Source organism: Halichoerus grypus, chromosome 15, assembly GCF_964656455.1.
Source record: "Halichoerus grypus chromosome 15, mHalGry1.hap1.1, whole genome shotgun sequence".
In the NCBI taxonomy this organism is placed as follows: domain Eukaryota; kingdom Metazoa; phylum Chordata; class Mammalia; order Carnivora; family Phocidae; genus Halichoerus; species Halichoerus grypus.
Genome location: NC_135726.1, coordinates 49,368,923 through 49,393,604, shown reverse-complemented (window position 1 = coordinate 49,393,604; position 24,682 = coordinate 49,368,923). Strand labels below are relative to the sequence as shown.

Here is a 24,682-nt window from a genome sequence, read left to right as displayed (position 1 = left end):
TCTTGACTCCAGGACAGGACTCAACCCCTAGACTTGCCACAGTGTCCCTCTACACCAACACAGGCCGGGGGTCTAGGTTCCCAGATGTGGGCAGGAGCACCTCTTCCCCAGAAAGGCCAGCAGTCCCTGCCCACCCCCTCTCACCCACCCCCATTCCCCAGCCCGGTTCCCTTCCCCCACAGGAAGGAAAACCTTGGTTATTGTGTAAGAAACCTGAGTTCCTAAGCCCTTAAACAAGGGGTGGGGAAAGGGGCCACAACCTCCGGTAGCCACAAGGCAGCAGGAAGCAGTGTTGGGCTCGGGAGGAAGAATGTAGGTCCAGATTTAAGAAGTGACTGTCCAGAAGGCATGAGGAGCCATCTGGGGAGGGATTCCAGGCAGAGAACTGTAGCTCATGACCAGTTTGGTTTCCAAAGCTTTGGGCTAGATAGCTGGCACCTCAGGGAATAAAATAAAAACACTAGTACTCCCAAGAACCTAACGAGCAAAGCATGTGCAAATAGGGTTGGGACAGGTTATGACTCCAAGGCAGTATTTCCTTTGACAGATGAGGAAACTGAGGCCCAGAGAGGAGAGCAGGCCTGTGGTAGCAGCGGCAGATGATGCTCCAGCATCCTGCCCTTCCTCTAGCCAGATACTGGGCCAGGAACCCCAGGACTGGTAATGGGCCCAGGTCCTCATCAGCTCCTTCCTCCAGCCCATAAAGAAAGAGTCCTAGGGAGCCTTGATGCCCACCCTAAGCCCCAATCCAGGGCCGTTTTATTGGCGCCATTTATAAAAGGCCTTTCTCATCAGCCCCAAGCCTTTGCCTTCCCTTTCGGAGAAGGAAGTTGGTTTCTGATCCTGGCCCCATGGGCAACAACACACTTCTGATGCTGCTGCAATGCACGTGTGACACTCCGGGTGCAGGTCCTTGTGCAAGTCTGCGTCCAACTGTGGAGAGCAGGAGAATGTGGAGAGCCAGGTCTGTGTATGGAAGCTGGGCAGAGAGCCCTGGCTGGCTAGAGAGATGTGTGGGCAAGGTGAGCAGGCCCCGTGTGCACCCTAGCCCCAGTGCCCAGCGTGGCTGAGGTCCAGGGTTGGGGGAAGTAAAATCAGAGATCCTGAGAGAGAAGCCCTTAGGCCAAAGACATGTGTGGAGCAGGCCAGGGCAGGAGCCCAGGGGAGATTCCAGAGGGGGCCGTGTGCATGCGTGCACGCAGCCCACAGTCAGGAACACGGTGTGCAGGGGGCCTTTGGTGAATGTGTAGCTATGCCTCCCTCCCGTTCTGATCTGCATGCCTGAGTCCCTGGCCTCCTGAAGCTGAGGGAACACACCAGAGGGTAGGGTTGGGAGGAGGCTGGGAAGGAAACTCAGGTGGAAGTGGTTTGGGCCTCAGAGCCCACATCCTGTGGGAGAGTCTGTCAAGGGGCCAGGCCATCTGTCCCAGTCCTCAGGGCTGCTGGAGTGACAGTCCTCTAGGGGCAGAGATGGATGTCCTCCGGGGGAGAAAGTGGCCCGGAGGCTAGGAGGTGGGTTCAGTCCTGCCAGGTCCAGGATCAGGAGGCCTCAGTCGGGCGCCGTCCTCCCTCCTCCTCCATCAGCAGCAGGCGGCGCCGGCCAGCCTCGTAGTCGGCCTCGTCCACACTGACCAGCAGGCGGACAGCCTCCCGGCCCACGGCCTCGCGAAGGGCCTCAGTCAGGAACACGCCCCGCAGGGCCTGCAGCAGGGCGCCACTCAGGTAGTCGCCCCAGAAGGCGTCCAGGTAGGAGAGCTCGGAGAACTTGATGTCGCACACCACGGAGCCCAGGTCCCGGGAGCGCAGCACCGCCGTGGCCTGCCCAAACACGTCCAGCTGCCGGGCCAGCGCCTGGGGCCGCCGGGAGGCCACACCCTGCTCCAAGGCAGGCCCGTGCTCACAGTACTCTGCTCGCACCCTGAGCCGGATGTCTGCGGAGAAGGAGGGACTGGTCAGGGAGGGGCCAACGCTCCACACAGGGCGGCGCAAGGGACCAGCTCAAAGGACCAGGCCCCGCAACCCCTTCCTCCCACCCCGAGCCTCCTCCCACAGGCTCCTCCCACTGCCCCATGGGTTGCACTGCACCTACCCACATCCTTCCCCCTTGTGGTAACCACACCCAAGTACAGTGACACCCTCCCCTGGCTTCTCTCCTGGGGCCTGGCCTCTGTTACCTCCTGACCCGGCGACCTCCTCTCCCCTCACGTGCCGCACTCCAGCCTCAGCACCCTGCTGCACCCCTCCCCACCGGGCAAGTTCTGCTCAGCCCTGCCTCTCCTTCAGCTGGGGATGCTCTGGCCCGCCCCGCAGCACTTGCTCCCTCACTTCCTCCAAATGCCACCTTCCTAATGAGGCCTCCCCTAACCTCCCGATTTAAAACTTCACCACCACCACCCCGGCCCCCGGCACTCCCAGTCCCCCAGACCCTGCTCCCTTTCTTCCTAAGGCACTTACCACCTTCTAATCTCGGTGCTTTCCCTTATACTGTCAGGCTTATCACCTGTCTCCCTGGGTGAGCCCCCTGAAGGGACTGTTTTATTCACTGGTGTAGCCCTGTGGCACGCAGTAGGCGCTCGATATATATTTGTGCAAGAACCCATGCCTGGACTGATGGACTTGCCCGGCAACCAGGCTCACCCCGTCCTGCCCTCAGTGAGACTCCTGTGGGGCCACCACACCCAGCACGCGAGCGCCGCCCAGGGGTCTCAAGGCTGGGACCGGGCCAGCTCTGCTGGCAGCAGGCGCCCTCTTCCCTCAGAGGCCGCTAAGATGATGGGCCCTAAGCCCGGAGCTGCTGGGGGCCCTTGGCCACCAGGAGGGGAGAGCGCGAGGCCTACCCGGGGTCACGACAGAGAGGAAAAAAACGGAGTTCCTCACGCGAGCCCTGGAACTCCCAGATTCTCAGCCAAGATCAATTCCCTTTTTGCTCAGACCAGTCTGAGCTGAGTTTCTGCTACTTATGACCCTGCCCACACCTGCCCAAATGAGGGGGCAGCTCTGCGCAGGGCACAGGACCCAGGACTTCCTAGACTGTCCCTGTAAGTGTGACCTCGGGCGGATCACGTCCATGTGGGATTACTAAAGCTCCACCCGTGACTCAGGCTCCTAACAGAACCCCCTCTCGACACCACACCGGCTGCGAGGGTCAGCTACAAGCTGGAAAGGACAACAGGCACTACCCACACACGAACTCGTTTAATCCACAACCGCCCCGTCAGACAGGCCCTACTGTCACCCCAATTTACAGGTGAGCAAACGGAGGCAAAGAGAAGGGAAGGGATCTGCCCAAGGTCGCATGGCCAGGGCGTGGAGGGGCTCCACAGACGTCACTGAGCGTCCTGTGCCCCAGAGGGCAGCTTCGGGCCAGTGGAGACGATTCTAACCCAGGAGCCTTCGGGCACTGCTGTGTGACCTGGCACAAGTCAGCACCTCTCTGAGCCCAGGTTCTTGCTGGAACCTGGGAATTCCACTCTGAAAGGCTGTTGAAAGGATTAAAGCGAGAACAATGGATGGAAAAGTGGCTAGCACTGCAAACAGCACCCAACGGGTGCTCCAAGAAGGGCAGCCGCCAACAGCTCCGATGTGCCAAATACTTCACCCCCGCCATTCAGCCGGACCGGCCCTGCGGGGGCGGGGGCCACAAGCAACCCAGTGGACAGATGAGGAAACAAGCTCGGGAAAGGGAAGTGCCAAGTGCCTGACTTCCTTCGCCTTCCACACACGGTGTCAGCAGCAGAGCGCAAGGTGGAAGGCAGGTCCCCACTCCCCCAGATGACTTCTCAGTACCACCCACTTCCTCCTCCCACCCCAAACCCTTCCTCTTTCTGCGAGGGAACCTCACCCTCTCCGCTCGAGGCCCAGGGAACCCAACCTGGCCTTGGTGCCCAGGACTTCCCACGGCACTCAGGCCTGGCTCCCTCCATGTTAGGAACTACACAAGACCTTCTGGCCCACAGCCTAGACTCCCCTGAGTGTCTGACCATGCCCTCAAGTGGTGTAGACCAGGGAGCAGGGGATTGGGAGGGGCAGCACCTGTCCAAGGCCACACGGGGCAGCTCAGTGGCAGAGGCACAGAGCCAGGTGGCGGAGTCCGACAGACCTTGAGGCGAGTCCCGGCTCTGCCACTCTCTAGCTGTGGGGCCTTGGGCATGTGACCTCACCTCTCTGAGCCTCAGTTTCCCCATCTGAAAAACATAAACAGACAAACAAGAGGTCCCTGCTGCATGGTGCGGTCATGAGAATTCAAAAAAGCAACTCATGAAGCACTCGCCAAGTCCTAGGACACAGAAGGCACCCAGAAACAGGAACTGCGATTTAGACAGCCATCTCTCTACCCCATGGCCCCTGCCCAGGCCTGACCCTCTCTTACTTGGGCCCCTGAGTCAACCTCCTCCCTCAGTCCCGGCTGCGTTCTCCCCTGCCCTGCCTCCAGTCACAAGGGCAGTGCCCCCAGCACAAGCCTTACTCACACGATGACCTGTCCACCTCTTCTGTCCAGAACAGCCCCACTCACTCACCAAGGCCCAGCTCACAGGACCACACATCCCGAGCGGGTGAAACCCTCCCAGATGGCCTTTCTCCTCAGCACAGGTCGGTACTCAACCTGTGGCAGAAACTGTTCGGAGCCTACCCCCCAACATGGGGGGTGGAAGGACGGAAGGACCAGGATGGACTAGTGTGTGTCCCATCCATTCTTCCATCCAACAGATCTATTGACGAAGTGCCAGGAATGTGGGGTGACATGCATGCCCCACCACCAGTGGGCCTGCAATATATGGAACCCCAGTTGGGGAACACCTCTCATGGGCCAGGCCCTACCCAAGGGCTCTCCCGATCTCCGGCCCTAAATCCCCACAGCACTTTCCTTTTCCCCATTGACAAATGAGGAACACCTTCCCCAGACCACAGTCCAACCTCGGGTCTGGAACACAACAGTGTGGCATACACAGAAAGAGGACAAGGAGACTCCATGAAGGAAGAGGAGAAGACCTGTGTTACTTGAAGCCACCCCGCCACCCCTGGCGAGGAAATCAGGGGCACCAAGCCCCATCTCTCCTTTAGTCCTCAACAAAATGACCAAAGAACAATAGGTGACATGTATAGAGTGTTTACTGCAGACTGGCAACACGTCACATTTACTGACCCCTTGATTCTCCCTGCAACCTTCTAAGGCAATGCTATTACCTCCTTTCTGCAGATGGGGAAACTGAGGCACAGAGGATGCGTCACCTGCCCAAGGGCACAGAGGCAGGAAATGGCAGAGCTGGAATTCCAACCGGGGTGCCTGGCTCCAGAGCCTGAGCTCGTAACTCCCCCTGTCCTGTTTGCTGCCTCTCACACAATGACACACAGAAACCTATAATTAAAAGACACCCCAAGGGCCACAAGAGAAAATTAGAGAGAGCGAGGTGTAATTTAGATTGCAATGATCAGACGGAACCTCTCTAGGAATGACACTGGAAGTAAAATGTGAAGAAGGAGGTCGAGAGAGAAAAACAAAGAGAAAGAAGAGCAGCTTTCCCAGAAAAGAGAACAGCCTGCATCAGCCCAGGAGCAGAAAATGAACTTGAGGCATTCACAGGCTAGGGGCCGGGGTGGCTGGACCACGTGGAGGAGAAGGGCATCAGGGGATGACTGGAGGGACGGGGCCTCACGAGGCAACCACACCCCCCCCGCACCTCAACGGCCTCCCTCGTAAAACCTCACCCCAGCACCTGCGCTCGCGGGGTCACTCTGGGGATCACACCGCTGGCCGCAAGCGAAGAGCACAGGCCGGTGCCTGGCATTTAACGAGCCCTCCGAGGGCCTCAGGAAGGACGTGAGCTCACGCCGAGATGACTCGGGCTGCGCTGCGGAAGCGGCAAGGCGGCAGGAACAGAGCCAGGGCAGGGGTCAGGGAAGGCTAAGAGGCCAGGACAGATGCAGCAGACATGGAGACAAGTGGACGGACTGGGCCACGTGCGTCCGTGAGGAGCAAGGTGGGAAGAGCGTCTGGCCCCCGTGTGACCTGGGCTGGGGGCTGGCTGAACTGCTTCCTCTGGCCAGGAACACCAAGCATTTAGCAACAGTCCCTCCTCCACTTGGGCAGCTGTGCAGAAAGGCTCCCTGTCCCCAGGACACAGGGTTTGGCGATGCCTTCCCCTAATGAAGACAGCTGCTCTTGTTCCTGCACGCAGTTCAGCCCCAGCATCCTCTTGTCCCCCAACCCCACACCTCATCCCTCTCTCTTCTAGGGCAGAATGAGATGCAGAGGGAAATGGGCAGGGATTCCCAGTGGGGGGTCAGGGAAGGGACAGGGACAGGCACAAGTGGGAGAGAGGCAGCCAGAGTGCTCTGATGGAAAGACCCCTGCCTCCAGGGCCAGCACCACCCTCCTCTGGACAACAGCGGCACCCATCCCCTGCTTTAGTCTCTTCCCCGGGACGCGGCCAGCGTCGTCATGTCAGATACAAGGTTTGACTGAACTAAAAGATCGAGGCAAAGAGGAGACGCTGCCACCAACGTCAGAGAAAGATAAGCAGCCACTCACTACCTGCTTCCTGATGGAAGGCCACAATACCACCTGGGAAATGAGCTTGAAAAGAAAACATCATACCAGAATCTGATCAAGCCTCTCCAGACCAACCACCGATTTTCAGGAAACACGGACAATAGGGGACCATATCAATCAACTCGACTGCAGGATGCAATTGGCAAAATTCAGTCTTTAGGAAACACTACATGGGGCGCCTGGGTGGCTCAGTTGTTAAGCATCTGCCTTCGGCTCAGGTCATGATCCTGGAGTCTGGGATCGAGTCTCGCATGGGGCTCCCTGCTCCACGGGAAGCCTGCTTCCCCCTCTCCCACTCCCCCTGCTTGTGTTCCCGCTCTCGCTGTGTCTCCCTCTGTCAAATAAATAAATAAAATCTTAAAAAAAAAAAAAAAAACTACAGGACAACTACTTTCAACAAATACAAAGCTAGAAGAATGCGGGGAAAGAGAGCCGACATGGCGGGGGAAATCTCAGAGATCAGGAGACTTACGAGAGCCAGCACTAGGGCGCCTGGGTGGCTCAGTCAGTTAAGCGTCAGACTTCCGCTCAGGTCATGATCCCAGGACCCCGGGATCAAGCCCAGCATTGAGCTCCTCACTCAGCGGAGAGTCTGCTTGTTCCTTTGCCCCTCCCCTGCTCGTGCACTTTCTCTCTCCCTCTCAAATAAATTAAATTTAAAAAGAGAAAGCCAGCGCTTTTTTTTTTAAGTTAACTTCTTTTTTATTCTTTTTAAGATTTTATTTATTTGACACAGAGAGAAAGAGAGAGCGCGCACAAGCAGGAGGAGCGGCAGGCAGAGGGAGAGGGAGAACCAGGCTCCCCAAGGAGCAGAGAGCCTGACCGATCCCAGGACCCAGGGATCATGCCCTGAGCCGAAGGCAGATGCTTAACTGACTGAGCCACCCAGGCGCCCCATAGAGAGTCAGCACTTCTGAGACAATGGGACAACATAAGAGCATTGATTGGACATTTAACAGTACGGAACTTAATGTTTTCGGTGCGGTAATTTTTCCAAGAATTCTGATCTTTTAGAGGTACACAGTGAAAAATCCACAGACGACATAACAGGACCCCTGAAAGTGACTCCAAGACACCGTGGATGGTCCAACAGGATCACCCATGAGCTGCCAAGGGCTGAGGCACAGTAAAGGGGGTACCAGGTCATCACGCTGGTGTGCCTACCTGTCCCTCCTCCAGACAAACAGGGAGAAAAGCAAAGCTCATCCTGTCACTCAAATCCTCTGGCTGCTTTCCGTCATGTAAAGCAGTGAAAGCCCTGGCCCCCCCGGCCCGCAAGACGGGCCCCCCACCTCTCCTGCGCTCACCTCCCAGCAGCCCCCTTGCTCGGCCAGCTTCCTCACCAGCCCTTCATCACCACTGGCTCACTCCTACTTGACTTTGGCAGCTGCTGTCCCCAGATCTAGAACACTCTTCCCCAGCCATCCACACACTCGCTGTCTCTTCCAAGAGAGCTTCTGAGACCACTCTACCTTGAAGATACATCTAAAACTGCATTTTCCATCACTCCCTCCCCCCTTGCCCTGCCTTCTCTTCTCAGCTGCCCTCTGAAGTTTCTGTCCACTTTCTCCTCCCACCAAAACACGTGCTCCATGAGGACAAGCGCCTCCCATCCCTGCTGTGCCTAGAGCATAGTAAGCGCTCTAAGAACACGCGTGGAGTAACAGCATGAAGCAAGCCTGCCACTCTGCACAGTGGGGGCTGTCACCCCTACCTCAGGGCTGTCTTGAAAACTCTGGGCCAGGCGAGTAGCGTGCCCAGCACAGGGCCTGGTGGATGGCCCTAAAAGGGGTGTGGAAACTCAAGAGGCCCTGTGTCCAGACCCGGGATACTCCGGACACCCTTCCCCTTCAGAAACCCAGAGTTTGGTCCAATTCTTCCCCTCTTGGGAGGGCAGTTGACTAGGAGTTAAGCCCCACAGCTATCACACACTAGGGGGCAAGAATGGCAGGTCACTCCGGTCTGAAGGAGCCTCCTTCCACCCCTGGTCTTGGGCCTCATTAAAGGTGAGGCATCCTGGCTTTCAGGGGGAACCACCAGGGCCCTACTGGGGAGAGCCTCCCTCCAGCCCCACCCTGCCTAGTGAGTCAGCAGTCAGACCTGCTTACAGTCCTCCCAGCAAGACCCAGCCACACCCTGCCTAACAACCTCCCTGCCACAGCCCTGCCCTCGGGGAAGAGACCTGAAGCCTCCACAGGCAACAAGACCCCTCCCCAGCCTCAGCTCAGCAGGCTCCCTAGGGAGGCAGGGATTCCCTCTGCTGCCCAGCCAGCCCCGTGGCTCTGCTCAGGACTGCCTGCCTCGGGGGAGAGTCACACCGGGCAGCTGAGGGTTGTCAGAGGACATCGGCTGGCTCTATTGGTCTGTTCCTCCCGGCAGCACCGAGCACGGCTATCTGCAGCCTCATCGGTGGAGTGGATGGGACACTCAGAGGAGAGGGAGCCAAAGAGGTGTGGGCTGAGTGAGAGTGCACCCACCCGTGCCCGTCTACGACCCTCAGGGCCACGTGGAATTTCCCGAAGGCAAGGTCAAAGCACGAATCTCTAAAGCAGAGCCCACAACCCACCTGGCCTACCACACGCGCAGGCCCAGGCCGCCCTGTTAGTCCCCGCCTTCCCCCCAACAGAACTTTCCCAGGCCAGACCTCCAGCCTCTCTTGCTCAGGCTGTCCAGCCTCTTCACTCTGTTCCCTGCTTCCTTTGTGTTTAATTTAAACACACACCAGGCACAGCACCATATATATATATATACATACATATGTATATATATATATATACATAAATATATATGCCTAGAGCAGTTCTACGTACTTTATAAATCATCATTCATTAACTAATTTTCCAGATAAAGTCAGAGTTCCATCAAAAACAGGTGTCAGATCAACCTCGCTCCCCTGCTGAAAATCCGAGGTAACACTTGCCGTATGGAATAAAATCCACACTCCCATCCACTCCAAGGTCTGCCAGGCCCAGTAGCTTGGCTCCTGCCGGGCTCCTCCACCCACTCCCCACCCTCTGTTCATGGCACTATCTAAAGCGAGCTTCAGTTTCACTGATCTGTCACCGTACTAGAAGGTCGCCTCCCCAAGGGCAGGGCCCCCACTGCTATTCCCGTCCCAAGCACACTGCACAGTAACAGCAAGAAGACGCACCAACCGGTACGCAGCGCCTAGCACGGGCCCCAGGCCAGGCACTGGGGCAAACATATTATCAGGCTAATTCATTTTCTCTCTCAACAACCCCAGGTGGGAAGCACCCTATCAGCCTCCTTTTACACAGAAGGATTCAGTCACCTGCCCAAGGTCAGACAACCTATCTAAATTTGCCAAGGCTAAGGGGTGAATCTGGCAGCCTGCCCCAGGATCCTCAATTTTTACCCACACGTTACTCCACTACAGAGTAAGTAAACCTATAAAAACGTTTACTGAAAAAACAGACGAAACTGAGAGCAAGGGGTCATCAGGAAAAGCTTCCTGGAGGAGGTCGCACACATGATCCTTCCACGACGCAGGACGGAGACAAGCAAGAGAGGATGATGAACGGAAGCTGCCGCCTCCCCACTGGGTGTGCCACACTCCGCACGAGTGTCTGCATGTGCCCCCCTCGGGCTCAGCAGCGCCGTGGGCACCATCCAGCATTCGCCGAGGCCCACAGACACCTACCACAGGTCACTTTGCCTTCTGAGGCAGGTCTGGCTGGCTCCTGCGGCTGCTGGGGGGCGGCGGGAGCCCCTCTCCGCCGCCGTCGGGCACCACCACTGGGCCGGCCCCGACTCCGCCGCTGCCGCTTGGTCGGTGGGGAGCCTGAGGAGAGAAAGATGGGACACACTGAGGACCGGGATACCAGGTAGAGCACGGAGGCAGGGGCCTGCAGAAGAGCTCAAGGCTGGTCTCCATGCCATGAGACCCTGGGTGAGCCCCTCTACTTCCTGGGCCTCAGTGGCCCGGTCCATAGGATGAGCAGTGAGTAGAACCTAGCGTCATCTAGAAGAGCACACCCCACCACCCAGCAGCCCCACTCCCAGGTCTGACCCTGAAGAAAGCCCTGCAAGCCACGCCAGGAAACAAGCGTGACAACAGACCACTGGGGCATTGCTCATAACTGTCTAAATGTGAACACAATGTAAATATCTAGCAAGCAGTACACAGGGTAATTCCCTCCGTAGACTGTTCAGTGAAGTAAAAGCAAGGTGCAAAACAAGTGTCTACAATTTGTTACATGTTGCATTAAAAAAAGCAAGAATATATACAAGCTTGCTATTTTTGCAAGACAAAACACTGTGAAGACAAATAGGAAATGAATGAAATTAGTTACCTACTCACTAGGGGTTGGGGACCAGTGGAAATGATTCTTCTAAGAACATCCTTCTTACATATGGTAGTTTTGACTTTTGAGTCATAAAACTGCTTTACATACTCAAAAAATTAGAGACAAAAAAACACACCAACCATAAAATTAAACAGAAAGAAATGAACCTAGCTGTATATAAAATTGGTAACGCGAACTAGAGAAGAATTATTTCAAGTAACTTGGAAGATCATTTTGACTAAATTCTCGGTGGGATATACTCCTAGGACAGGAAGAACCACAAATAAACGGTACGCTTCATTCAGTAGATATAGTCGGCAGCAGTACTGATGTACTTTCAAAGCTACAACTGTCATAACACGAAGCAAATAAATCTGTTATCTCAGAACTTTTAATAAACAAAATTTTTAGTGTACAAGAAGCAAGTCTTTGTATATTAATTTTGAAAACATTAAGACGAATTTTTTTGGGGGGGTGGGAGAGAGCATGTGCGCGCAAGAGCAGGAAGGACAGAGGGAGAAGGAGCGAGAGAATCTCAAGCAAGCTCCACGCCCAGCACAGAGCCCGACACGGGGCTTGATCTGAGATCATGAGATGAGAAAGATGGGGCACAATGAGATTACAACCTAAGCTGAAATCAAGAGTTGGACACTTAACCGACTGAGCCACCCAGGGGCCCCAAAAAACTAATATGAATTTTTTTAAAGCAATTTCTAGCTCTGTTCACTAAAAGAGCCCGGAAACAACACACACACTCAGCACCCAGATCTTGGCCTCTAATGCCAGTGCCTCTGAAAGAAACCAGGCTTCTTCTGGAAATAGCTGATTCCAGGGCTGGGGAAGGAAAAGTACAAGTTGAGTGCAGGACATCTTGCAGTGCCCCAGAGCAGGAAGTCCAAGGAATGATGGAGCCACATCAAAAAGACAGTAGGAGCTAGTCAATTTGAACCTCAGGAAGAGTAACTAATGGATTCTAACACAGTAAATAAATAATTGTACAGAAATCCATAGTGCTGCTCCCCCTCCTCCCAAGAAAAGAGAGAAAAAAGGAAAAGTCTCGAAAGAATGCCAGCTAACAGACATTGGAAAAGAGTAAGAAAATCACCATTTTGTGATCACCAATGTCATCACTGGTCCGGGAAGAGATGACCGATGCCTGCTAGACCCACTGGGGATGCTTGGGGAACAGGATGTGCCAAAGTGTCACCCCACAGATTGACTAACCATTGAAGGGGCAGATGTCCCTTTACGGAGAACAAATATGGCAGACACCACCTTAACCAAGTGTTCAAACTTGCCCACTCACAGCAAGAAAACGAGACCGTCAGCCTCTTGACGCGCTCCAACGCGAAGCACGCAGCATCAACCAAGGAACATTCCTGCCAAAACATGTAACCTAAATCTCATCAAACCTCCTGACCCACTTTTTATTGCACCTTACTTTACTTCACTCAACTCTCAGTCCTGGCAATTACCCTCTACTCTTCTGGCCACACGTTTACAGGGTTTTTGAGTTTCAAGTCATAAATTAGAAACAACGCCCAGTGGCTGCTACTGTGCTTGTCTCCTAGGGTGAGGGTGTGGGGGCTCCCCACTTCACGGGAGATACACCAGTTCCGGGACCCCACAAGGAAATGATCGGACACTTCCAAAACAATCGTGACATTCTACAAAACAAGTGGCCCGACAAAGTCAGTAAGTCAACGTCACGGGAAGAAAATAAACAAATCTGGGGCAGGGGAGGAGTTTGGGTTCTCAAGTAAGAGATTAAGGAGACATAATAAATGAACACAGGAATGCCTGAGTGGCTCAGTCGGTTAGGCATCTGCCTTCGGCTCAGGTCATGATCCCAGGATCCTGGGATCGAGTCCCACGTTGGACTCCTTGCTAGGCGGGGAGCCCGCTTCTCCCTCTCCCTCTGCCTGCCACTTTCCCTGCTTGTGCTCTCTCTCTCAAATAAATAAATAAAATCTTTTAAAAAACCAAGATGCAGAGAAACTCAACTATGAGTGGGTCCTGAGAGTGGAGACCATCTTGGGGAGACATGAAAATGAAACATTAGGATATCAGAGGATTAGTATTTATTTTCTTAGGTATGATAATGGTCTGGAGGTGATCTAGGAGAATGTCCTCATTCTCAGGAAATGCCTGCTGATTTAGAAATAAAGTATCCTGATGGGTGTAACTTACTTTCAAAGAGTTCAAACGAAAATCCATTGTTACATATATACACACACGTAACAACCAAAAATCCATCCTTAGGTATATACACAGTAAAGCAAAAGTGGCAAATGTTAAAATTACTGAATCGAGATGGAAAATAGGAGCATGCTCACTGCACTCATCTTTCAACTGCTCTGTATGTTTGAAATTATGCTTGATTAATTTAGGAACTAGGGAAGAGGAAACAGCCTAAATGAACTGGCAGGGCAATTAAAAGAAACAAATTAAAGGTACCTAACGTGAATAAATCTCAGAAATGTGTCCAGCAAAGCCAGCCACGTGAAGACTACCCACCGTGTGATGTCATTCAGATGCCCTATAAAACCACCACAAACAATTGCATTCGTTGCTTCCGGACACATGCTTTTGTAGAATAAACACCACACATAAAGGAACGTGGAGACAGAAGGACCCCTCAGGCCCCTTCCTTGATGGGCCGGGATGGAGAGGGTTCATCAGGGCTCAGGAGGAAGAAAGTGACGCTGCCATCACGCCCACCAGCGAGGCTCACCTGTCTCCCACTGACCCTGCTGGGCGTCTGAAGTACCGCTTGACTGGCGGCGGCGGCGGCGACTGCCTTCAGTCCTTTTGGAAGAAGAGCTGGAGGTGCCGTAGTTGTAGCGTTCCGGAGACACTTCAGAAGGAGGAAAACGAAAGAAGTGTTCCCAGCCTCCAGCCCCTCCCCAGCCCAGCCTCAATTCCCAGCTGGAGATGGCCTCCTGCCCCACTAGGTGCTCGAGTCCCCCAGAGCCCAGATAGCTGCTCCCTCTCAAACGCTTCCTGCCCAGTGGCTGTTGTATGCCTACGGAGACAGGGGAACTCGTGACCTCCTGGGGCTGTCCAAACCAACTCTACAGCAGCTCCAACTGTCAGGGTTGGATTCTGTAAGCGAGTCATGGTCAGGATCCCTGCTATGTTGCCCGCCCCCCACCCCCGGCCGCCTCGAACTGCCCCCAACGCTCCCTGAGCCCCCAAGGAGTAAGCAGGCTCCCCAAAACCTCTCTTCCATAGCCTAACCTCCACATATATTCTTCCAAAAACACGGTCGGTTCTTCTCTAGTGATGCCCTTCTCCTGGTTATCCAATTCCCAAGGGCTTCCTCTGGGCCAGGGAAGTTCGGAATCCCCCTCCGGAACTAGCCACTGCACCGCTAATGACCGAGCCAAGGCCTCAACAGCTCGAGGCCTTCGCACACAGGACTCCTGTCCCTTAGACCCTTGGGTTCCTCACCTCAGAACTGCTCCTCCAGGAGTACTTCCCTCACAGGACTAGGGGCATCAACTCGGAGCCAAACTTTCTACCTGTGTCATCCGCAAGCCCCTGTGTGAAGTGGCTTATCTCCCTCTCTGCTCTTGCTTTGTCGGTCTCCCCTGCTCCTGCCACGCTGGTCTCAATACCAAACTCATTACCGACTCAGGGCTTGAAAAGCTTGTCCTTCCCTCTGCCTGGCATTTTCTCCTCTGAGATCTACGCACAGCAGGAGTAGAACCTCCATTTAAACATCGCTTTTTCAGAAAGGTTTTGACTGGTTATCCAATCTGGGGGAGGGGGGCTCCCTTCACTATGAAGCACTCCCTACTCTCTGTATTCTCTTAACTTTGCTTTAGTCTTTCTATAACCCTATACACAAATAAACTATCTGCCTTAATGGCTACTTCCCCCCCCACACTAAACATAAGCTTCATGGAATGAACACTCTGTCAGTCCCAACACCTTGTACTTCCTGGGCTCGACACGCAGGATTCAATTCTTATATGTGAGCAAGCTGCTTAACTTCTCTTAACCCTGTTCTTTTCCCTGTAAGACGAGGACACTAACAGGACTTCCTCATGGGATTACTGGGAGGATATAAGGCGAGAGTTCACACGAAGGGCTTACCACTGTGCCTCGCATGAAATAAGCCCTCCATAAACAGTGGCCACAAACATCACTGATGTGGCCAAATTCCACAAACTCACCTCTCCCAAAGCCATGCCTCCTCCCTGCTGTGTTCCTCATTGATACTGAGAGAAGGGGAGGAGCGAGTTGGGACACAGGCTGATACGGTGCTGTCCGTATCAGGCCACCATGGAGGCCCAGCCAGGACAAGGCCCCGTCCCCACCGGAAGTCTGTCACTGTCCCATTCAACCATACCTGGCCGGCGCCTCTTGCGCGCCAGGTGCGGCAGCAGGTCGTGGCGTGCCAGCACGCGCAGGAGTTGCCCCAGCAGCCGAAGGTTGCTCTCGTCGCACTGCCCGCGGCGCTCCAGCTCCAGCAGCAGCTCCAGGCCGCTTCGCGCGCGAGCCAGACCGCCCGCCGCGCCGGGGGCCTCGTCGAGCAGGAAGGCCAGCAGCTCCAGCTCGCACTCGGTCAGCTGCCCGCCCACCACCTCGAACATACGGTGAAGCGACAGCATCCCGTAGTAGTCCAGGCATTCATCCTCCTCCCAGCTCGGGGCCGGGGTCAACCCGGACAGCGCCATACCCGGGGGAGGGGGGGCGGCACAAGCTCTGAACCAGGGCCTAGAACCCACACAGCGGGGAGGGGGCACTGGTCAGCGACGCGGGCACCCGGACCCCGCCCCCGCCGGTGCGTCTCCCCCGCCCCGTCCTGCCGGGCAGGGCCACCTTCGCACCCGTCTTCTCTGCCGCTCCCCTTCCCTCAGAAAGGAATGGTACCGCCCGAGGTCCCCTAGTAACAGGTCGAGACGCTAGACCCCGCTCGTCCTCCCACCAGTTGGGCCGGCCCAGCCCGAACGCCCCTCCCCAGGTGGTACGCCCCGAACCAGCCTCCGGACCCGACCAAGTGATTCGGTCCAAACCAGCGTGGGGGCCCATCCCGGGGAACCCTGCCAACTGCCCTTTGACTCTGGGCAGCACTGCCCGGACGTGCCCCTTGGCTCCGTCCACTGGTACTGTCCGATCAGCGCCGCGGCTCCACCCAAATGGTAGCGTCCGAAAGTAACCCTCTGCCCCCCACAAGTGGAACCGACCAAAGCAGCCCGTCGCCCCACACAGGTGGTGCTCTCCGATCCCGACCCCCTCGCCCTGTTAGGGCGGTACCGCCCTCCCCCCAACACACAAGTGGTTCCGTCTACCCGCCACTAGCCGCCCTCAGGCCTCTCTGGATCCTCACCGGATTCCGGCGTCCGACGACTCCTGGGCGACGGCCGCAGCCACTTGTTTTGGATCTTTCTGGCACCTTCTCTATTATTACGCCTGCGTCACCTCGCCCCTCCTCCTTCCCCCAACTCGCGCAGGTGCGACCGCCACGCCCCTTAGGCGCAAGCGCAGAGTGAAGCTTCCAAGCCCCACCCCTCCGGGCCCGCCCCCATCCGTAGCGTCTTGCCCGCCAGTGCTGCGCCTGCGCAAAGCGAGAGTGATTTCCGCGTCTGAGTTGGATCTGGTACCTGGTTGCATGCAGGGTTGCTTCTGTCCGCCCGTGACTTAAGCCGCTGGGTCCTTGTTGCCCCACGTCAAGCCCTGTTGGAAATACTCATCTCATGGACTACAGCCCCATCCTAAACATGATTTAGACGCCCACATTACCACTGCTCCCAGCTGCCCAAGGCAAAGGACCACAATAGCAACCGTCCTGGCTTCAAATAGCTCCCAGACCCCTTATGATCTGGACTTGGACGCTCCTCCATCAGCCTGCCCCTTACTCCTAATGGCAACCAGGAACCTACGTCACAACCGTGCCATCCCATGACCCCAAATGGAATCTCCTTTCACCCAACAGAAGCCCCATCTCTAAGTTCCTTCCCCTGATCAAGACCAGGAAGCTCCCCCATTCTCATGTTAGGAATCAATACCTCCTTCCCGATTGCAACAGGCCCCTTCATCCTGACTGTTCACTTCCTGATGGCATCCATCACAGTCCCCTATTACAGACAGCCTCTTCCTGTCTCAAATGCCCCCCACCCACCCAACAACCCTTTCCAATCTCTGCCCTCCAAGGTCAAGGAGCCTCCCAATACCCCCTCTCTAACCTGCACCTACAAGTTGCACTCTTGCGAGGCCAGGTCCCTATCAAGAGAACTGGACTCCAGCCTGCATGTCTGAGCAGCTCCCCTGAGGCGGAGCCTTGGGCATGGTGGCCACCCCCCCAACACACACACACTTAGGTGACTCAAGGTCAGGGCTCGCACATACTTTGAAACAAGTCTCCCCGGAGTGGTTCCCACCCCTGAATTATCTCCCCTTGAAAGGCAGGGGACCTAGGTCCTGCCTGGCACTGCCTCAGCACTGGCTCTGCTTGGGCTGCAGCAGTGACCTTGGAAGAGTCCCTCTCTCTAATGTCAACTGTCACCTATTGAGGCCTACTCCTGGGCCAGACACACAGTAGGCGCCCGATAAGTGACTATTGTTAAATCAAGTGAAGAGTGGGAGGGAAGGGAAAGCAATTTTACAAACTGGGAAGGACTACGTCCATGTTAGATGGGTTATAGTGAGCATCCACAGTGTATCAGTGCTGAGCGCTTTTACGTGTCTGATTTCATTCAATCCCCTCAACAGCCTTTGAGGTGGATGTGATCCAAGCCCATTTTACACAGGAGTGAAAGAGAGGCCCTGAGAGAAGTACCCCAAGTGTGTCTGGCTCCAAAGCTATGCTCTCAGAGATGCTCAGCCTCTTCAGCTACAAAATAACACCTCTGTCAAGGTCTCCGGCCACCCAGTTCACTCCTCGCTTTCCAATGATGCCCACTTCTCACCACTTAACTGATTTTTGGCAGGGCAGCCCAGAAGAACTGCGCAGGCGCTTGCCTGAGCCGCCCCCCCCAAGCTCCGCCACAGGGAACAGTTGTGTGCGTGGAGAAACTCGCCGAGCCCCGCCTGAACGTCAACACGCAGGCGCAAGGGCGCGTGCCCTTCGCTGACGGCTCTGATTGGCTGCCACGGGTAAGGGCACCTCCCAATGGGAGGCGTGGATAGTGAGGGGTCCCGCACGCCTGGAGCAGAGAGGGTCTCTGTCAAGAGCGGCGGGGGCTGCAGGAGGCGAGAGAGACGGGTGAGGGCGCCGCGGGGCGGGCGGGGGAAGAGTTCGCTGGGCGTAGGGAGAGGGCGGAGGTAGAACGAAGGGGACACCGGGGGACGAAGAGCCTTGGGGCCTGCGCTAGGGCGGGAGCGGCGTGGAGTGGAAGGAGAGCGCTCCTTCCTATGTGCCCTAGAGCATTGATTCCACTCTTGCGGCGTGCAGGACCCTCCCCTGGAGCCCGCCGCCCCCACCCCTGCAGGGCGCTCTCATGCGGCGGAGTTGATAAGTCTGGTCGGTGAAAAGGGACGTGTAGCGGAAAAGTTGAACTTCCAGGCCCCTGGTGGGTTCTTTCCTGGAAGGACTTACTGGTCTACCGTGTAAAAAGCCCCTATCTCCTCCCCACCAATAGTACACAATCCCGCAATTGGGAAAGGAGGAATGTAGACAAAAAGTCCAAATTTTAGGTTGCTTGGGCCACCTTCCAGAGGGACATGTACTGGGTGCCTACTTTGTGTGTAAGCCTTACACCAGGCCTTGGGCCTCGCCCGATGGGAGTTCTGTTTGGAGTGCGGCTGTAAACAAGGAAAAACTGAACTCTGGGGATCCGGGCTGACTCCTTCCAGGCAGATCCTTTATTGGGTGGCTGTTGTGTGCAGGGCTGTGGTAATTCAAATATTAGTGAGGGAGTTGGAATAGGTAGTTAGGAAAAAGTAAGTCCTGGGCTTTTAGTGAATCATTTATTCAGGTAGCATGTATTGGGCATCAACTGAAAACAGGGTCATGTGCTCGGCTGTGTTATTGTGGGAGTTCATGGTCCATGGGGAAAGTTGGTCTGTTGGGAGAAGTGGGATGGGCACAGGGAGAGTTAGACTCTCATGGCCTCACTTCCTGGAGGGAGCATTTTTCATTCACAGAATATCTACTGAGTACCTGTTGTGGGCTAATCATTGTTCTTGGTGCTGAAAATATATCAGTGATGAAAAAACTAACTTCCCTGCTCTCTGGGAGCTTAATATGAGCATCTTTGCCCGTCTGGCTGTAAGCTGAGCTCCACCTGCCTCTGGCACTAATAGATGAGTTAAAGAAGAGATGGAGACAGTGGAGGTTGGATTCAGAAACTAGGTTGTAAGGGGCACAGTCATTTGCTCAAGTGGCTCAGAGGCCTGGGTTGTGTTGAGCCCACACATGTAGAAAGGGAGATGGGGGCATGTAGAGGGAAGTTCAGAAGTTAAAGATCCCCGTCCCGGGTCCGTGGTTTTGTTGGTAACATCAGCACCTACAGTGAATCAGACCTGCCATGCCTTCATGCTCAGTCTGAAGAGGAGCACAGACTTCATCCCGGGCTCGTGATATTGGCTTTGCTAGAGGTGGCACAGATTACCACAGGAACCCCAAGGAGGCAGGAGTAGACATCCCCCTGAGGATGTAGAGATGTCAGAAAAGGCTTCACAAAGGAAATGCTGGGCACGGTTTTGCTAGACCAGAAAAGGAGAGAACTTTCTCGGCAGAGGGAATAGCAGCAGGAAAGACTTCAGGTTCCGGAACAACAGTTCTGGAGAACCACAAGTCATGGTTCTGTCTGACCTTTCTCGGGCACCAGGGCCTTTGTGGTCAGCACTACTTTTACCCCCTTTCACAGGTGACAGAACAGCATCAGAGAGAGGAAGTTAATAACGTGCTGGAGCTCAGATTCAAGCCAAGGGCAGTCTGGTCCAGAAGCCTGTGCTCTTGAACTCTTTGCTGCTCTGTATGTGTCCATATGGTAGGAGGAAAGGTGGTGCCCAGTGAGGAAACCATCCAGGCAAAGGACAAGAGGCGTAAAGAGACACGTGTTCTTAGAAAGGGTGCGGGTGGCCCTCCGGGTAAGGAGGGATGGTAGCATCGGGCCAGACGGAAGGGGGCTGTCGCTGTCTTACAGATGTCCTGCACCATGGGGCGTGCATCCGCTTCGGAGTCACATGTTTATTGAAAACTGAGGTACCAGCACTGGATCCAGGCTTGCTGATTGATAGAGGCTGGTGAGTGAGGGGACGAGCAGGGAAGCTCCTGAGCCGCCCCCCCTCAACCGCCCCTGGGTTCCTGATGTCTCACCAGCTCCCCCTGCTTTCTCCAGGCACTGCCCCCCCCACCATGGCAGAGGTGGCAGCTGAGGTGGCTGAGCTGCCCACACAGATGTCGCCAGGGGCGGTGGAGACGTCAACACCGATGTTCGGGGAGATGTCAGCAGAGGTGACCGAGATGACACCTGGGGAGGCGCTGGCCTCGTCCCTTTTCTTCCAGCATCACCAGTTCATGTGCTCTGAGTGTGGCAGTCTCTACAACACGCTGGAGGAGGTCCTCTCGCACCAGGAACAGCATGTGCCCACTGTCACCGAGGACGAGGCACTGGCCGCCCAGGATCCTGGCCTGGAGCCTGAGCTCATGGCAGGGCCTGAGGAAGGGCCCTTCCAGTGCGGGGAGTGCAACCAGCTCATCCTGTCCCCCGGCGAGCTCCTGGCCCACCAGGACGTCCACCTCCGGGAGTCTGCAAGCCAGATCCAGTACCAGTGCGGGGACTGCCAGGAGCTCTTCCCCTCGCCTGAGCTGTGGGTGGCTCATCGCAAGGCCCGGCACCTTTCTGCTGCAGCCACCGAGCCACCAGGGCCGCCCCCGCCGCCCCCCGCTCCACCCGAAGTTAAGATGGAGCCCTACGAGTGTCCCGAGTGCTCTACCCTCTGTGCCACTCCCGAGGAGTTCTTGGAGCATCAGGGCACCCACTTTGACTCCCTAGAGAAAGAAGAGCGCAACGGGCTAGAGGAGGAGGAGGAAGAGGAGGAGGAGGAAGACACAGAGGAAGACACAGAGGAGGAAGAGGAGGTGGCGGCAGAGGTCGGTGAGGATGCTACGGGAGGCGACAGGTCCACAGCCGGCCGGGCCCAGGGCTGTGCGGATTGTCCCCAACCCTGGGCGGCCGCGGAGGCGCGCCGGCGACACCGGCGGGCCTCCCGCGGCCCGGCATCGGCGGCCCACCCCTTCCACTGCACCCAGTGCCAGCGCAGCTTCAGCTCGGCCAACCGGCTGCTGGCGCACGGGCGGGCCCACATCGGGGGCACGCACGAGTGTACCACCTGCTCCAAGGTCTTCAAGAAGGCCGCGTCCCTGGAGCAGCACCTGCGGCTGCACCGCGGCGAAGCGCGCTACCTGTGCGTGGACTGCGGCCGCGGCTTCGGCACCGAGCTCACGTTGGTGGCTCACCGGCGGGCTCACACCGCCAACCCGCTGCATCGCTGCCGCTGCGGCAAGACGTTCAGCAACATGACCAAGTTTCTCTACCACCGGCGCACGCACGCCGGCAAGAGCGGGGCGCCCCCCGCGGCAGCAGCGGCGGCCTCCCCGGTGCCCGCCGAGCCCGCGCCCCCGCCGCCGCCGCCCGCCCCGCCCGCCCAGCTGCCCTGCCCGCAGTGCTCCAAGTCCTTCGCCTCGGCCTCCCGGCTCTCGCGGCACCGGCGCGCCGTCCACGGGCCCCCCGAGCGGCGGCACCGCTGCGGCGTGTGCGGCAAGGGCTTCAAGAAGCTGGTCCACGTGCGCAACCACCTGCGGACGCACACGGGCGAGCGGCCCTTCCAGTGCCACTCGTGTGGCAAGACGTTCGCTTCCCTGGCCAACCTCAGCCGCCACCAGCTGACGCACACGGGCGTGCGGCCCTACCAGTGCCTGGACTGCGGCAAGCGCTTCACGCAGAGCTCCAACCTGCAGCAGCACCGGCGGCTGCACCTGCGGCCCGTGGCCTTCGCGCGCGCGCCCCGCCTGCCCGTGCCTGGCCTGTACGGCAAGAGCCCCTACTACTGCGGGACCTGCGGCCGCTGGTTCCACGCCCTGGCCGGCCTGCGGCTGCACCAGCGCGTCCACGCCCGCGCCCGGCCCGGGCCCCCGCCGCCGCCAACGCCGCCGCCGCGATCCCCGCCCCCCGCCCCCCCGCCGCTGCCGCCCGAGCCTCAGCAGACTATCATGTGCACCGAGCTCGGGGAGACCATCGCCATCATCGAGACGTCGCAGCCGCTGGCGCTGGAGGACACGCTGCAGCTGTGCCAGGCGGCACTGGGGGCCAGCGAGGCGGGCGGGCTCCTGCAGCTGGACACGGCCTTCGTGTGACGCGGCTGGGGAGCAGCAGTGAGATGGCCGTTGTGGGCCCCTCGGCGGGGGCGCGAGGGGAGCCCACCCTGGCCTCTTACCCCCGGACTCCTCACAACGGCCCTGCCCTGGTGTCTCTTGCCACTTTTCTCTGCCTGTGGGGAAACTGAAGCTCTGAGGCCTGATGGCGATCCATCCCAGGTCACCCCACTGCGTTGCAAAACAGGGCTCGCCAAGACTCTTGGCTCTGCATCCATCACCCTGGTGCCCGGCAACGTCAGGTAACCTTTCCTGAGCCCTGACCACGCGCCAGATCGGTGCTGGGCACCGTCGTATACCTCTTCAGGCTCTCGCTCGTCCCCAAGCCCTCCCCTCCCCTGGACCCCGGGGCACCCGGGACTTGGCTCTGCCTGGTAAAGAAAGGTACTTGAGTTCTCTGGGCTCCCTTAAGCTCCTTTTTGACAATGTCGAAGGAAATCTATAGGTACCCAGGTACTCCACTGCGCACCGAGCGATGCCGGAGCCCCAGGGATGATGACTCAGAGCCAGGCACTGCCCCAGGAGGCACACGGCGGGGCAGGAGGAGCACCCAAGTACAGATGGCCTTGCTCTCTTGAGTGTGTCTTGTTGATTCATTCAGCCTGGGAGTCCTCAGGCCCCCCTCGCACATGCTGGGCGATGCTGGGGGCCAGAGAGGAGTCAGGCCTCTGCCCTGCCCCTGGGGAGCAGGCCGGTCTCAGCCCCGCCGTCCTCAGGGCTGTGATGGGGATGTGCAGGGACAGTGGGATCCCAGAGCAGGGAGCAACCCCTCCTCCCCCCCGCCCCTCCCCCCGTCCCAAAGGAGGTAGTCCTTGAGGGAACACTAGGAATCTGGTAGCGAAAGAGGAAGAGAACACAGGCAGACAGCACCGCAGAGGAGGGTGAGTTCTTGGTCTGCTTGGAGACCGTCCAGTTATTCACAGCTACAGTAACAGCGAATGCGGCTGCCTAGCCGTGGCAGGCACGCGGTCCGCGCCGTACACGGATTGTGACCCAGCGGGCCTGTGAGGTGATCTCAGCGTTAGCCCTGTTGTACGGATGAGAAACCAGGGACAGAGACTCACCCAAGGTCTCAGAGTAGGCAGCAGTGTCGTGGAGATTTGAAGCCAGGGGGTCCGTTCAGCCCATGTCTCTAAGCAGTACTGTTGAGTGAGTGTGACCTGAGACTGGGGGGAGGGGGGCGGCGCCCAGAGGAGGGTTTGCTACAGCTGGAGGAAAAGTGAGCTGGTGTCACAGAGCAGTTGGGGTTTGTTGGGGCCCCCGAAAGGTCAAAGGTTTTAGGAACAGGAAGGGATCCCCAACCTTTTCAAAGGTTACCTAAGGTGGCAGTCCCTTCTCTAAACAGCAGCAGATGATTTATGGCAGGTCCCTGGGGCAAGCTCCTGCTGGGCCTCTACAGAGCGAGGTGTTCAGGCAGGGGAGGCTATGGCTGAGAGTTGTCTGGGAGGGAGGCAGGCCCGGACCTGGGAAGGCAGGGAAAGCCTGCCCCAGAAGTTGGGGCAGGGTGGGATAGGGGGGGAAGAGAGGGTCAAAAGTGGGGCTTAGGGCTCCCTGGCATGAAGGTGGAGCCAGGGGGAGGCCGAAGATGGTCGAGGAGGGAAAGGATGGGACCAGACTAGGGCAGAAGCCACAGGAGTGGGAGGGAGGGTGAGGGACCACCTCAGTGACCTCGTGGCTGAACAGTTGAGAGCAGCAGGGAGGCATGGGGACCAGCCCTGCTGCTGTCTCTGGTCTACTTGCTGTATGTATTCATCTTACAAACAAGGTGGTATCCAGAGGGTATCGAGCAGGGAAGGCCAGGGATTGTTCTGGGCAGTATACAGTTACCCCTGGGGCTGGCCTAAGCAGACTGGAGAGTCCAGGTGCCACAGGAACAGTCCCTGAACTCTTGGGACATGTTCAGAATTCCCCTTTTGGGGCACCTGTCTGACTGTCAGTAGAGCATGCAACTCTTGACCTCGGGGTCGTGAGTTCAAGCTGAGTGCGCCCCCCACCCCCCGCAATGGACGTAGAGCTTACTTAAAACGACAAACTCATTCCCTTTTTCTTCACAATTGAAGTCCAGCGGAGGACCTATCAGTTGCTCCTCCCCAGGCCTCCTTCCACTTCCGGGGCCTCCTGCCCTCACATACCATCGGCACCACATGTAAGAGATGCCGTTGCCCTCTGCCCGTGGCCCCACCATCTGGCCCCAGCATGTTTTCAAAGCAAGGGAAGAAGCCAAGTTCTCTGCACCAACCTTCCCAGGCTTGTCGCTTCCCAGCATCCCGAGATGGGGGCCAGGTATGTGCCCTGTTTGAAACAGAAATGAAAGCTTGGAGATCTGTGAGGGTTTAAGGACCGCTCCTCTGCCCATGTCTGTGCCCACTACGAGTCTACATCCAGGCTGTTTTGGCCTGAGTGACTACGTGTCATCTGGTGTCGCGTGAAGCAGCAGGTAGCTCGGGCTGTGGGACACAGAGCCCTCTGTTCAAGTCTTGACTCTGCCACTTTCTG

The 24,682-nt window shown here is 57.0% G+C and overlaps 2 protein-coding genes across 3 annotated transcripts; one reads left to right on the top strand and one right to left on the bottom strand.

The window, feature by feature from the left end:
* Nucleotides 1–728: 728 nt before the first annotated feature.
* On the bottom strand, nt 729–16,337 carry DEDD2 (death effector domain containing 2). Its single transcript, XM_036103306.2, has 5 exons — nt 16,196–16,337; nt 15,215–15,582; nt 13,592–13,714; nt 10,212–10,352; nt 729–1,931 (listed from the first exon to the last, which is right to left on the bottom strand). The coding sequence occupies exons 2-5, from the start codon at nt 15,540–15,542 to the stop codon at nt 1,540–1,542; spliced, it is 984 nt and encodes a 327-aa protein (XP_035959199.1). The 5' UTR covers nt 15,543–15,582; nt 16,196–16,337; the 3' UTR covers nt 729–1,539.
* Nucleotides 16,338–17,989: 1,652 nt separating this feature from the next.
* Nucleotides 17,990–22,764, top strand: ZNF526 (zinc finger protein 526). Of its 2 annotated transcripts, XM_036103307.2 has the most exons (3): nt 17,990–18,070; nt 19,956–20,055; nt 20,151–22,764. In XM_036103307.2, exon 3 carries the CDS (start codon nt 20,168–20,170, stop codon nt 22,166–22,168), a length of 2,001 nt encoding a protein of 666 aa, XP_035959200.2. In that variant the 5' UTR covers nt 17,990–18,070; nt 19,956–20,055; nt 20,151–20,167; the 3' UTR covers nt 22,169–22,764. The 2 variants fall into 2 exon arrangements, with proteins under 2 accessions (XP_035959200.2, XP_077918959.1); XM_078062833.1 differs by lacking the exon at nt 19,956–20,055.
* Nucleotides 22,765–24,682: the final 1,918 nt, after the last annotated feature.